The 13,558-nt window shown below is 37.8% G+C and overlaps 1 protein-coding gene across 1 annotated transcript in view; it reads right to left on the bottom strand.

The window, feature by feature from the left end:
- The window catches only part of LOC124140502 (DNA ligase 1-like), a 98,950-nt gene that overhangs the window by 65,447 nt on the left and 19,945 nt on the right, over positions 1-13,558 (bottom strand). The window contains exons 6-8 of the mRNA XM_048402689.1: positions 12,248-12,452; positions 11,698-11,880; positions 11,299-11,422 (exon numbers count right to left, since the gene is read on the bottom strand). Of these exons, the coding sequence (XP_048258646.1) occupies positions 11,299-11,422; positions 11,698-11,880; positions 12,248-12,452 (512 nt within the window). The remainder of the gene's footprint in view (positions 1-11,298; positions 11,423-11,697; positions 11,881-12,247; positions 12,453-13,558) is intronic.

Genomic DNA, 13,558 nt, shown 5'->3' with positions numbered 1-13,558 from the left:
TTTTAATCTGGATCTAAAATTGGCAATCGTGTAGGGAAAATGACTTGATATTTGATGTCATGTAAAGGGCACAATAAAAGGAACAGAGGGCAGGAGACAAACCGATTTGCATTTTGTCTTGTTGCAAATGCTGTAATAAAAGAAAATGCAATTTATCAATTATTATTATTATGATTTATATTACCGTTATTATTCATGGCCAAGTTCTTTTACCAACAGTCTCCAAAAATATCAACCATGACATGCAAGAAAAATGGACAACAGTTTAGTGAAATATATCTACATTAGATTCACCAAAAGGGGACATGGGTGGCCCATTCATTTCAGGCTCCACAATTTGCTGTGCAGAGTTGCTTCCCTTGGGCACGTCATAAACCTATGACTGTGGGTTTGAATCCTGGATCTCCTTGATTATGTTTCTAGGTTTTTCAGCACCATACTTGTGTTTTCCTCCCACATTAAGCTGACACACCGTGATATAACTCGAACCCAACTCACTTTTCACCAAAGATATCTGAAGGCAAACCATCTCATGTCTTCATCAGTGAATCACGCAGCAAGATTGTTGTGCCTGCTGTTCTTGTTACACCCCACAACATTTCTTTAGAGTTTTCAAAGAGAGTCTGATCATATCCTTATTTTGGGAGGGGTTGTATCTTCTATTTCCAATTTGGAAAATCATTACTATGAGTTATGAATACAATGAGACTAAAGGTCTTGTCTTATTATTTCCCTATGAGGATATTATGCTGTATATCTATTTGTGAATATTGTGCCAAAAGCTGTATCTGAGTAGTCTCTCTGTCTTTGCTCTGTATATAGCCACACAAGACAATTCAACATGTGCACAAGGAACTGTCTCTTTAGTGACAGCACAACCTCCTCCAAGATATGCCTGGATTATAGTGGATACAGTGATGCCGCGATATACCGCTGTCATCGGGGTCCAAGAAACCGACCACGCGTTCTAGGAAAGAGCGTTGTACAGATATTCATTGCTGAGGTTCACATTACGTAATGATGGTAGTGAATGGAACAGTGGCGCAATTATTTCACAGTGGCATGGGACATGTAGATCTATGTAACACTGATCGTGGACGATGATTCAAAATGCATGCGTAAAAAAATAAAAATACTTTGTGTAAATCAATCAAAGTACTGTGTATTATTTTACGACTGGATGTTATACATGTAGAATGTAAATAAGTGTCGTTATATTCTAAGTTTTTAGGAAGAAAATTGGTCCGATCGCCGACCTACTCACATTATCGATCGATGACAGTACATTACAAAGCCGAATAAGCCTTGTAACGAAACCAATGTGCGACCAAGGCTGTGATTGGTTAATAAATAATGTCAAAGTTATGAAAAACCCGGACACAGCCGGCTCCCTGTATGTGCTTTATGTACAATGTACATGGACATAACGTGTGTAACTACACGGTTATTTGAGTATTTTTAGGTCTCTCACGGTTACTCAAGTCCAGAATAAATACTGGAAGCCATTGTTTCTATTGTTGTTATTGCATTACACGCGGCCGAATTTATTCTCCCCCTGAGAAATCCACGTCCAGCCTGACTTGCTCGTGGTGGGGTATAAGGAATTTATTCTCCCCCTGAGAAATCCATGTGCAGCCTGACTTGCTCGTGGTGGGGTATAAGGAATTTATTCTCCCCCTGAGAAATCCATGTGCAGCCTGACTTGCTCGTGGTGGGGTATAAGGAATTTATTCTCCCCCTGAGAAATCCATGTGCAGCCTGACTTGCTCGTGGTGGGGTATAAGGAATTTATTCTCCCCCTGAGAAATCCATGTGCAGCCTGACTTGCTCGTGGTGGGGTATAATGAATTTATTCTCCCCCTGAGAAATCCACGTGCAGCCTGACTTGCTCTTGGTGGGGTATAAGGTATTTATTGTCTTTGCTGGGAAATTTACTTCCCCCTAAGGTGGAATACAAAGTATTTTATCAAGATCATGTGCACCAATCAGATCTCATCATTCTGACAGGGAAGTATGATGTGTCTTGTTAGGCTGAAGAGGGGCCTCATATGCTTTCTAAAGATGTGCTGGTATTTTTCCCCCCAATAAATTGTAAAACCTTATAAATTTCAAATTCATATCCTTTCTAGCAATTACTTTATACTGTGCATGTTTTTCATCAATTTCTATTTTCTCAAATTTTGGAGGATCATTACTGCCCCACTGTCTTCCAAATCGGGGGAACTGATAGAGTAATATTTTGTGTCAAGAAAGCTGCTGATACCTATTTTCGGTGATGAAGACACTTACATGAGCACAGTGGTGTACATGTGTTAGCAGTGGTGTACATGTGCAGTGAACACACAGATGCCAGCACTGACTCAGTCAATCTACAAGTTAACAAAGTAGCTGGGTTGAACAAAATCAGAATTTTACAAGAAACGAAATCAGACTAAGAGAAAACAATATGTGATAGTGAAATACCATAACAGTCAAAGCACCTCGATCAAATGTCTGTGGGAATAACTTGAGATATGTTCATATCAATAATTGTGAATATAGCTCACAGAAGCTGGTGTCAGGATTGCTGTTGTTTCACACACCGATTCAATGTTGTAAATATTTGTTTGAAAATTCAACTTCTGATGATAAACTGAAAGTGTGAGTGCTCTATGTAGCAAGTTTGTCATCTTTCTGTATGGCCTACAATCACCTCCAAAAACTGTCAGGGCAATCTTAACATGAATAGCATTTATTTCAGAAAATGTGCCGTAACATATTTAGTTGGTAATATGAATGTGAAGTTATTTGTTTTGTCATCATTATTGACCATTGTATTACATGTATGTGTGTGTGATGTAACGGTGTCCTTGTAATGAGCTACAACGTTCTGTATTGTCTTGTTATGGCTGTATCCTTACATTTAACACTGTATGATTGTGATTAGTAATAAACTTGTAATTGGACATCAGTGAATCTGGTCATCATTTTGTCTAATGGACAAAGTAGACACAATTTGTGGATAACAACTTCTTTAATACTGTAAAGGTGACGTTTCGGTGACCGTTGTCAAGCAAAGAAGTTGTTATCCACAAACTGTATCTACTTTGTCATCCGTCAACTTCTAAGTAATGCCTGTCAAACAATTTGTTCAAATGGAATTAAGCAAGACTGAGGATTTTAGAGGAAATGTTGAAACATACCACTACATTTACAGAGTACAGGCAAAAAGTAGCAGAATGGTCAACAATCAGAACATGTTTGTGTGGTAAATGTAATGACTTTTCAATAACCTACACAACTACCTTGACACCAAGATTTTTACCATGTTTATACTGCTTTTACCTGAACATCCGAATCACAACAAATGTGAACACCGTACCAACAGCAATTAAAATACTAAGTGTGTGTGATGCCTTATCATAGTAAGGGATTTTGTTGTGAGAATGGTTGGTTGGTTTGTTGTTTTACACCGCACTCAGCAATATTCCAGCTATATGACGGTGGTCTGTAAATAATCGAGTCTGGACCAGAGTGAGTGAGTGAGTGAATATGGTTTTACACCGCTTTTAGCAATATTCCAGCAATATCACGGCGGGGGACACCAGAAATGGGCTTCACACATTGTACCCATGTCGGGAATCGAACCCGGGTCTTCGGCGTGATGAGCGAACGCTTTAACCACTAGGCTACCCGACCGCCCCGAGTCTGGACCAGACAATCCAGTGATTGCTATCTGGAGCATCGATCCACGCAATTGGGATACGATGACATGCATCAACCAAGTCAGCGAGTCTGATCACCCGATCCCGTTAGTCACCTCTTACGACAAGTATAGTCGCCTTTACAGCAAGCATGGGTTGCTGAAGACCAATTCTACCCTGGATCTTCATGGGTCTTGTTAGAATAGAAACTGAGATTAAGAGAAGAAAATTTGACATGGACTGTCTGAACTGTATTTGTTCTTAGAACAGAAATATCAGATAAATCTTAAATCTAACATTCATGACTCAATTCTTCTAATTTTAATCTATCTACTTTAAACACAAGCATGTGTCCAGTGAGACTCGCGGGGGATAAAATGTGTCCATTAAGTTCTTTGCATCTGGTCAAAGTGCAAGGTGATTTAAAATAACTGTGACAATTGTTGACTGTTCTGTGAACAAGTATTCACAGCACAAAGTAGTTTGCCTCATCAGCCTATTTCAGCTCTCATAAACCTAGCTGATAATAGTCCCTATGTTCAGATTAAGATCCACTGTAAATAATTCCAAAACACATGTTCAGGCAAGTTGATTTAATTTCCTGAGGCTATTTCAAAATTTACCAAACAGAACACACCTTCCCCTGAAAATGGATAGGAGCCATTTTCCTCTGTTGAATAGTCTGTCACATCAGAACACTTGATATTCCATCGTGTCTGCAATGTGAGTCATGCCCTTTTTAAGGTACCCCCAAATTACAAAGTCAGCTTTAGAATGGATTTTCCAGTAAATAAAAACAGATTTACTCAGGTAAGCTGATTACATTAATTTCCCAGGTCAGCTGAATTACGACTGAGAAACACTGCTCGCGCCTTTAATTCAAATTCTCCTGTTTCACGCCAATTCAGGCAACCTTCAAACAAATCCTTCACCCTGAAAACCTTTAGTTTCTGATAAAAACCAAATTTACGCAACAGCAACCATAGTTGAAATGGACTTAGCAACAAACCGGATCAAATGAACACAAGAAATTGTTTAAATTGCCATATTTTTCTGTGTGTTGTGGAAAAACATGCATTCATTAATGCCACTTAGTTGTAAATCAGATGGCTTGAATTTCCGATCAGACTGTCTTCCTGCCCCCGAGGGAAATATCACGGGCCAAACATCCCCCTGCCTGGAATACTGAACACTATGATCGCACATCCTTGCCCTAATTAATCAAACAACCTCCTCGTTAGGGGCTTGAGGTTAGAAGCAGACTTGACAAAGTAGCCTAATCATCTTGGCTTCAATGTATTTCAATTCATTCAGCGTAACACATGAATATGGTGGTTTCTGGACTTCTTGCAGATAGAGAATTGAGATGATGGTAACAGAATAATATTGTCAGCCAGACTGTACAGGGTTTTACAACCTGCCAGATATGTCCTTCCAAGAGCTTCAGGGAATATGCTTGAGTTCAATATATACTCACTGACAAAAGAAACACAAATACCATACATGCAGCGTTAGAAATTGGCACTAGTCCTGTAGTCCTTACCAAACTGCCCAATAGTAAAGGTATCCTAAGGACTAGTAGAAATTGGCCCGTTTTAAGGGTTTTGCTATATGTTATCATCATAAGGACTAGTAGACAAAAACTGTTAGTTTCTAACCCTGTACATGTGTTAATATAAGAGGAATTACTCATATTCAAGAGATGTTAGATTGGTTTGATGCACAAATGAACGTACTGGTATGTTGTGTGAACCAATGCTCATGAACACATCACATGTGACGTCATAGATCCATGACTCAAGATGCACCATTTGTCTTGTGCAGGATTACCGTATTTTCTTGAGTATAGTGCACACTTCTTCTTTTTTTAAAACACAGCTGTGTAGAAGGGAGTGCATTATACACCAATAATGAGTTTTGATGTTTTTTCCCCTATGGAAAGACATTACCGTGAGCACGTAACACCGGAAATACCATGTCAACAAATCCATACTGAAGTACGCAAATAAATCATGTAATTACACTGTCTGGCTATAAAAAGTGTTCTTTGTATATCTGGACTTATGTTTGCAACTTATTTCATTAATTTTTATCAAAATTCCTTGTAATATTGCTTTAATTAATCTCGGTTAAATCGTGTGTGAAGCGATAGGAAGATCGAACAACTCACCATTATTAACAGCAACCACAGTCAGATTACTGCTATTGACGCTTGAAACGAACTTTAGTTGACAGAGAATGGATACATATATCATAAATGCTAAACTTTGATTCGTTAAAAGTCATATTTGTTACAGTTTGACGATTCTATGTCAGCACGTAGTTCTCGCGATCACGTGCGCGGGAGACTCGACAGTGACAGGTCAAACTGGTTCCATGTGAAAAGTAATAACCGACAAGAGTGATCAGCTGCTACGCTTAGGGTTATTATTATTTTAAAAATATTTAGTAAAAGCTGCAACTAAATTAACAAGATATTGGAATATATTATTCCTGATAAAAAAATAGTTTCAGATACAATTTTTTCCAACCCTTGCATTAAAATCCTGTAAAGCTATATCATTGGGTGTGTCTTGACCGAATCACCAGTAGATTCTAAGAAAACGTGTGTACAGCTGATTGCTGTTTCCGGCTTAGTTTACGAGAAAATACACAAGGTAATGTTAATCCCTGGATGTAAAACAATGCCTAGCAGAACAATAAATGCAATTTAAACGGTAAATCAACATGGCTGGTGATTTTTTATCTTAAATGTCAAATTTGTACTGACCAAGTTCCTCATCACCCGTTCGTTTACCAGAATTCACTGAAGGGGTAATGGTGTAATTTTTTTCTGCGCATAATAATAGATTATTTTTTTTCCCCAAAATACTGAATCTGCTAGAGGGGGTGCACATTATACTTGGGTGCACACTATACTCAATAAAATACAGTAGCGTGTAAAGTTTGGAAATCACATGCAGCATATTGTGATAAGAACAAAGATATACCGAGGTTACACTTGACTGATTGTTAGTTTTGTCATTAATTGGTCTCTTTATAATTTATTACTTTATTCTCAAATCAGCCAATAATTAACATGCACAACACACGGTTGCCTTATTATGACTAGAATATTTCTGGATTATTGACAACATGGGTGAATGAGTGAGTGCTGCACTTCCATCACTTCCGTCTTGACGTGTTAATCCAGTGATTGACATCATGAGCATCGATCTACACATTTGGAATACGATGACATTCATCAACCAGGAAAAGGTCATTTCTGGATAAGTGAGTGAGTGAGTGAGTGAGTGAGTGAGTGAGTCTGTAAATGTTCAAGACAGGGCAAACAAACCAGTGGTTAATATTATGAAAAAAGTCCTCCACTGAGCCTGACCACCTGATCCAATTGAGTCGGCTCACCAGCAAGCTACAATACTTGGCTTGTTTTGAGTTTGTTTGTTTGTTGTTTGACGGCGCACTCAGCAATATTATAGCTATTTGACAGCAGTCTGTAAATAATCGAGTCTGGATTAAACAATCCAGTGATTGAAATCATGAGCATCGATCAACATAATTGGGATACGATGACATGCATCAACAAAGTCAGTGGGCCTGATAACCCGATTTCGTAAGTCGCCCCTTACAACAAGCATAGGTTGCTGAAGCTCAATTCTAACCCAGATCTTCACAGTCTCGACCTGTTGTAACCTGCACAACATTATAAAGGTCATAAGAATGTGTGATAAGGGCTAAGTAACAAAAGCTTTGGTACAACAAAACAGCATGCATATTTCATAATGACAGAAAGGGGAAAGTATCTGACAAATGTTAAATTTCAGGTCTCAAAGTTGCGACTAAAACGGTCGCCAATGGGACCTACATTTCAATTTGTCTACTAAAATTCAGAGGTCGCCAAATGACTACCTTGAAAAATATTTTGTGGCGACTAAATTACATTCCTTCACATACGTAGACACATAAATAAATTGATTAACATTTGCGACGCCATTTTCTTGATTGCCAGCGTTTTCACGGTCGCAATGGAGCACATATACAATACTCATTGTTTGTTTCATTAACATTCCCATAGCTCAATACAGCATTACGGGGGATTCAGTCACGTAAACTCTTTCAACACTGTAGGCCAGTACACCGGCCAAGAAGCCTCGAGTCCCCAGACACCGTAAGCCGGTAGTCACGTCAAAATAGTACATAATTTTATTAACCTACATGTCATATCATTCATTTATTAAATCTAACACATTTCACAATGTCTGAAATATGTATTTCAATTTATAATTTTTTATCGATTGATTAAAAAATTATTCACTAGATCTATTTCCCGCAATGTTATTGAAAAAAGAAATCTCGGACAAACACTTCAACAACGGGTCCACATCGAACATGTCAAAGAGCAAAATAGAGATGTTTTTAGCAAATCTTTAAAAATATTATACAAAGTAAAAAATACAATGAACAAAAATATTTCTAAAAGTTGTCAAACTTATATCGAAGTTATTATTTCCATCTTTTTGTGCAATCACGTGTTATGCAAGTCAAATGACATCTCGGCTTTCGTCGCCTTGCTCGGACACAATGTTTAATGCAAAAATATTTGCCTGAAAAATCTTTGTCCCAGCTCGTAACCTAGCATGATACATCCATGAAGTTCCATATCTTTAACATAGATTGCGATTTCCTGCTTAAAAACGTTAGGAATAGCAAGATTTAACAAATATCTTTCGTCAAAATCTAAATTTCATCACACACACATGCTCAAATTTGACCAATCACAAACCTTGTAGCAGATTTTGACAAGAAAACGTCAAGTGGAAACCAATTTTTATCCAATAAAATTCTATGTTAGTATTCCTACAGACACGAAAAGACTAGATAAAAAAACAAGCTTTCTAGCGGTGTGTCATATGAGAGTCTTCGATGAACGTGTTATTCATACGAAGTTTCGAAAACGGAGGTGTTTCTTCATGTTACTTAGCGCCTTTTGCGGGAAATAAATTGTTGCATTGTTGCTAATTTAACAATATTCATTGCATAATGAAATGGTAACACCATTTAAACACCAGTATCTGCTTTTAATGTCTTATCACTTTGAATATATTCAGTTACGATCTAAACACACATTGTCGAAAGACCTATAGAAATCTGTTAATGACAGATTGTTGTCTCCTGCATGGCAACAAAAAGTACAGCAGATCATGGTAAAAAGACGTCTGGTAATGTAATTCGACATCATAAGACATCATTCGAGTCACACAAAAAAAAAATCAAGTACACTAATATACAATTTCAAGCCTAGTGCTATGACTTGTACATATTATAATAGTTATTTGATAAAAGATAATTTCAAATGGCTACCTAAAATTTTGGCTTGTCTTGTTGATTTTACCACTGGCTTCCTGGAAAAAAATACTGGTTGCCATATGGCTACTAGTTCAAAAATTAAACTTTGAGGCCTGCATTTTCACTATGGCAGCGTTGAGTAGAAATTAAAACTGTCAGAATTTTATGAGCAAATTTTATGAAACACCATTGTAGGGTTCATACACACACGATTTTAGCTTCGCTAGCCATTTCAGAAAAGAAGTAAACAATGTATCAATGTACACAGGGGTATATGAAGGTTATGGGCCATCGTAGGGTCAAAAATTAAAATATGTCCAAAAGGGTATTACATGCTATTCCACATGCCTGCCTGTGTGTATTATTTTCTTGCAAAAACTGGTAGAAATATCATTCCAAACCTTTAATAAAACCATAATCCATACTTTTCAATTTAAGGTTAGTGAAAAAGAAATATATAAACACTGAAAAAATGTCAAAATTTAAATACAAAGGATGATAGCTCTCAGTCTTGCATGTTGAGGAGCACAGATTAATCATGTTTGAAAAGAATTGGATTCTCAATCTGGTTGACAAAACTATCATATGCCTCAAACAGTTACATGAGATAATGACTGAACGTAAATACAACTCTCAGGTCGCTGAGGATTCAATTTGTTTGAACAAAAGTGTTTTCTTTTCTCCCAGTCCTACTTTTGCTTATTATGTAAAGCCAAATGACATACAGGTATTCAAATGAGACAGGTCACCTGGTGATGAATGTAAAGGTTATGTTATTAGCAAATTTAGCACAGCCAAAGATGTGATTACAGTAGGCAATTACACTTGCATGGATTAGCACTGTATTGTCCTGTGATAAGGTCAGGAGAAGCCAGCATTGCCAGAGTAACTTAAATTCAAAACTTTGCTGTCATGTGTGATGTATGAATAGCAACTGCACTGCTTATTCGAAATCCCCAATGGGGATTCCAGGTTAGAACTGGTCCCCAGCAACAGAACGTAAGGGTGGTCACACTCGGTGACTTGGTTGTGTGTAATTGTACTCCGACTGCGAGGATCACTGCTCACAACTGGACTTGATCATAGGTCATTGCTCATAATTCAACCACTGGTGCGTCTGGTCCCAATTAGATATTGTACAGGCCATCATGAAAGCTTGAATGTTGAAAGACAATGAATATATTCGACCTTGCTGTCAAGCAGCGGTACTGTTTTGTTGAGGAGTCTTGATATATTACGTATCCCGATACTTTGGCTGCAATACGATTCATATCCCGGTAAAGTACTTGTATTTTATAAGTTGATGTTCTTTCTTTTTGCAGGTGAATCACAACCTTGAAGCATTTGGTTTAAACTTTAGAGATCAAAGATGCTATATTGAATGGCAGAAACACATAGGCTAGATGGTACTGTGAATTTTATGCTATTTATAGCCAGACGGGAAATACTTGAGAATCTGCATAAACTGCTTGTTGAACAGTTTAGTTTAGCAAATGTCAATACAAGTGATTCCATTAAAAGTCAATACAAGTAAACCGTCACATTTCGCTGGCCTGTGGCAGAGGTTCTTGGCCGGCCACAACAGACTCTGGGTTTGATTGGTTGGTTTGTTGTTAAAAAGCCGCACTCAGCAATATTCCAACTATATGACAGCAGTCTGGAAATAATCGAGTCTGGACCAGACAATCCAGTGATTAATATCATGAGCATCCATCCATGCATTTGGGATCAATGACATCATCAACCAAGTCAGCGAGCCTGACCACCCGATCCTGTTAGTCGCCTTTTACGACAAGCCTGGGTTGCTGAAGACCTATTCTCCCCCGGATTTTCACGGGTCTCTGGGTTGGAGAGTGCCTTGGTGAGTAATTGGTTGCCTACTGAACGTTGTTCACGAGACGACCCCTCCTGTTATCAAAACATGTGTAATCCCTCAACGGATGCTGCAGTTGATGTGACGCCCCCTAACTCCACATGCACACATCAAACTCCACAGCAAACGGAATGCCTAATGTCCCAAACCAAGGTGTTCACACTACTTCAGTTTGTTCAGGGATGAGAAGGGATATTTTCCTTTTCAACTGAAATGTCTTTCCAATGGAGCCTGGTCCATAATTTGGAGGTGTTTATAGGGGGTTCATCAGAATTTAACAAATTTGTGTTCTATAAACTTTGCGGAAATTTGGGATCTGCGGATCCTCAGAAGATTCTCATCCCTGTTTGTTAAGCATACAATTTAGGTCATAGCAAAAATACCGAAATATCTTACCTTTCTTTCTTAATTTTTTTATCAGGTGTTTCTTGTTCTTTTTTAACATCAGACTTTGTTACTTCTTTTTTAACATCAGACTTTGATTCTTCTTTTTCTTCAACCTTAACAGGCTTTCTTGGAGCTGTGAACACAAATGGATCAATTTACCTGTTATCTTCAGCATTTGGGGGAATATTCCAAGAACACATCTCAGTCAGACTCTGTCTTAATTACATCAACAAAACAAATGATACTGCAAGCTTCCTAAAATCTTCCCAATGAGGTTTCAAATCAAGGAGTGCAGAGTTACTTCCCTTTTACCCTCCCTGTTTGCTCAGAAATAATTAAACAAATGCACTTCAGGCAAGACAAAAACCAAACAATTGCATTGATAATTATACAATTATTAGTGCTCACCAAAAAAGCTGTGAACAGGTTTTTTCTCCTCTTTCTTCTCATTCTCTTTCAATTCTTCCTTTTCACTGTCTTTCTCTTCTTCCTTTTCATTATCTTTGTCTTTCACTTCTTTCTTTTCTTCTTTCGTTAGATTCTTCTTGCTGTTTGCTTTTGGTGATTTCTTACCAGTTGTCTTCTTGGTAGCTGTAAGGGCAATCAAAAAACGTTGAGGTTTACCTTTTTTTTATATTCCGGGCAAGTTTATATGTAACCAGCTTTAGAGGCGACGAAATGGATTGGGTGGTCAGACTCGGTGACTTGGTGGATTGCATGTCATTGTATATCAGTTGCGTGCGTTGATGCTCATGTCAATCACAGCATTGTCTGGTCCAGACTCAATTATTTACAGTCATATAGCTAGAATATTGCTGAAGACGATGTTAAACAACAAGGAAACAAAAGCATGGGTATTATATACAACAGAATTATGAAGGAATGATGTGCACCAGAACATGGATGTGATACATAATCAGGCAGATGCACAACTAGGAAAAAGAGTAGATTTCCCTACCCGGAGATTTTCCTTTCTTTCCCTTGCTTTCCTTCTTTCCCTTGCTTTCCTTCTTTTCCTTGGAGTCTTTTCTCTTATCAGTGCTGTCTTCCTGTTCCTCCGACATGCTAACATCTTGCTCCTTGTCATCCTTTGGCTCATCCTTTGCTTCAGTGTCTTCGTCTTTATCTTTTGATTCAGGACTGTTTTCTTCAGAGCTTAGTTCCTGAAATCATCACAAGTAGACATGTTTTTATATATTGGTTTTCTTTTAATTCTTTTGAATACTGATGATTGTATTTACATAAGTTGTACATTTATATAGTTATCCTATCTTACACTATGCATTTCTCTTTTTTCTTTCGATTCTGAGTGAAATTGTGTCTGAAATAAAGGTTTCCAGGTTCTGAAGTAATTAATCCCTAAATACATCACCATGGTCACCTGCCAGATCTCGGTCATGCACGCTATGCATACTGGTTGACCTACTTCCGCTGATCACGTGTCTATCCCAGTCAATTATTTCTCTTTCAAGAGCATAAAGACTTAGGAATTACGATGCGGGGATGGACAGGTGGGCATATAAAGTGTGAGATAGGATATAAGTATATAAATATACAATTTATCATACAATTTATCATACAATTTATCATAAAATTTACAAATTCTTAAACTTATCCTATCTCACATTATGCCTTTTATCCCAGTTGGATGGTGGGGCGCAACTCGTCAAAAGATCACAGTCGTGGGATATTTACAAGAAGGCTGGAACTTGACAGTGGTACAATACTTAATACAGTAACACAGTTAAGTGTCTTAAGACAAAAACCTTGTTGACAGGATAATTAAAAAACACTCTAAAAAAATGTTGAGATCCTGAACCATGAATAACTGAAAAACACAATAAGTCGGGTACAATATGTGTAACGTTCAAACGTAAAGACGCGTAATGGTATGTCTAAAAACAAACAAGTACGTCTTATATTCGAGAAGGGATGTATCAGTCTGTTGATTCTACAAGGCGGGGTATTCCTATCTCCAGAGGACGATAGGTTGGGCCCGCTTGGCATCTCTTTTATTGCTACGTCAAACCCTCAATCATGCTCAGTGATTAACAATTGACAATAACCACGAAAGGATCATCGATCCATTACTCAACACACATACCTAAAGTAGAGGTCTGTGAAATATAGGTTCGGGACACAAAGATCGGCCGTGTCTAATGACCACTTCAAGTTGAAGACCAATGTCTCTACAAATGATTGATAATATCCTCCAAATAGATACTCAGTCTGGGAAACCCGAATGAATACAATCAACACAAATAATCAT

This window comes from Haliotis rufescens, unplaced genomic scaffold, assembly GCF_023055435.1.
Source record: "Haliotis rufescens isolate VD_foot unplaced genomic scaffold, xgHalRufe1.0.p SCAF_28, whole genome shotgun sequence".
NCBI classification, from domain to species: Eukaryota; Metazoa; Mollusca; class Gastropoda; order Lepetellida; family Haliotidae; genus Haliotis; species Haliotis rufescens.
The sequence above is the reverse complement of the archived record's forward strand: the minus strand, read 5'-3'. Positions and strand labels throughout refer to the sequence as shown.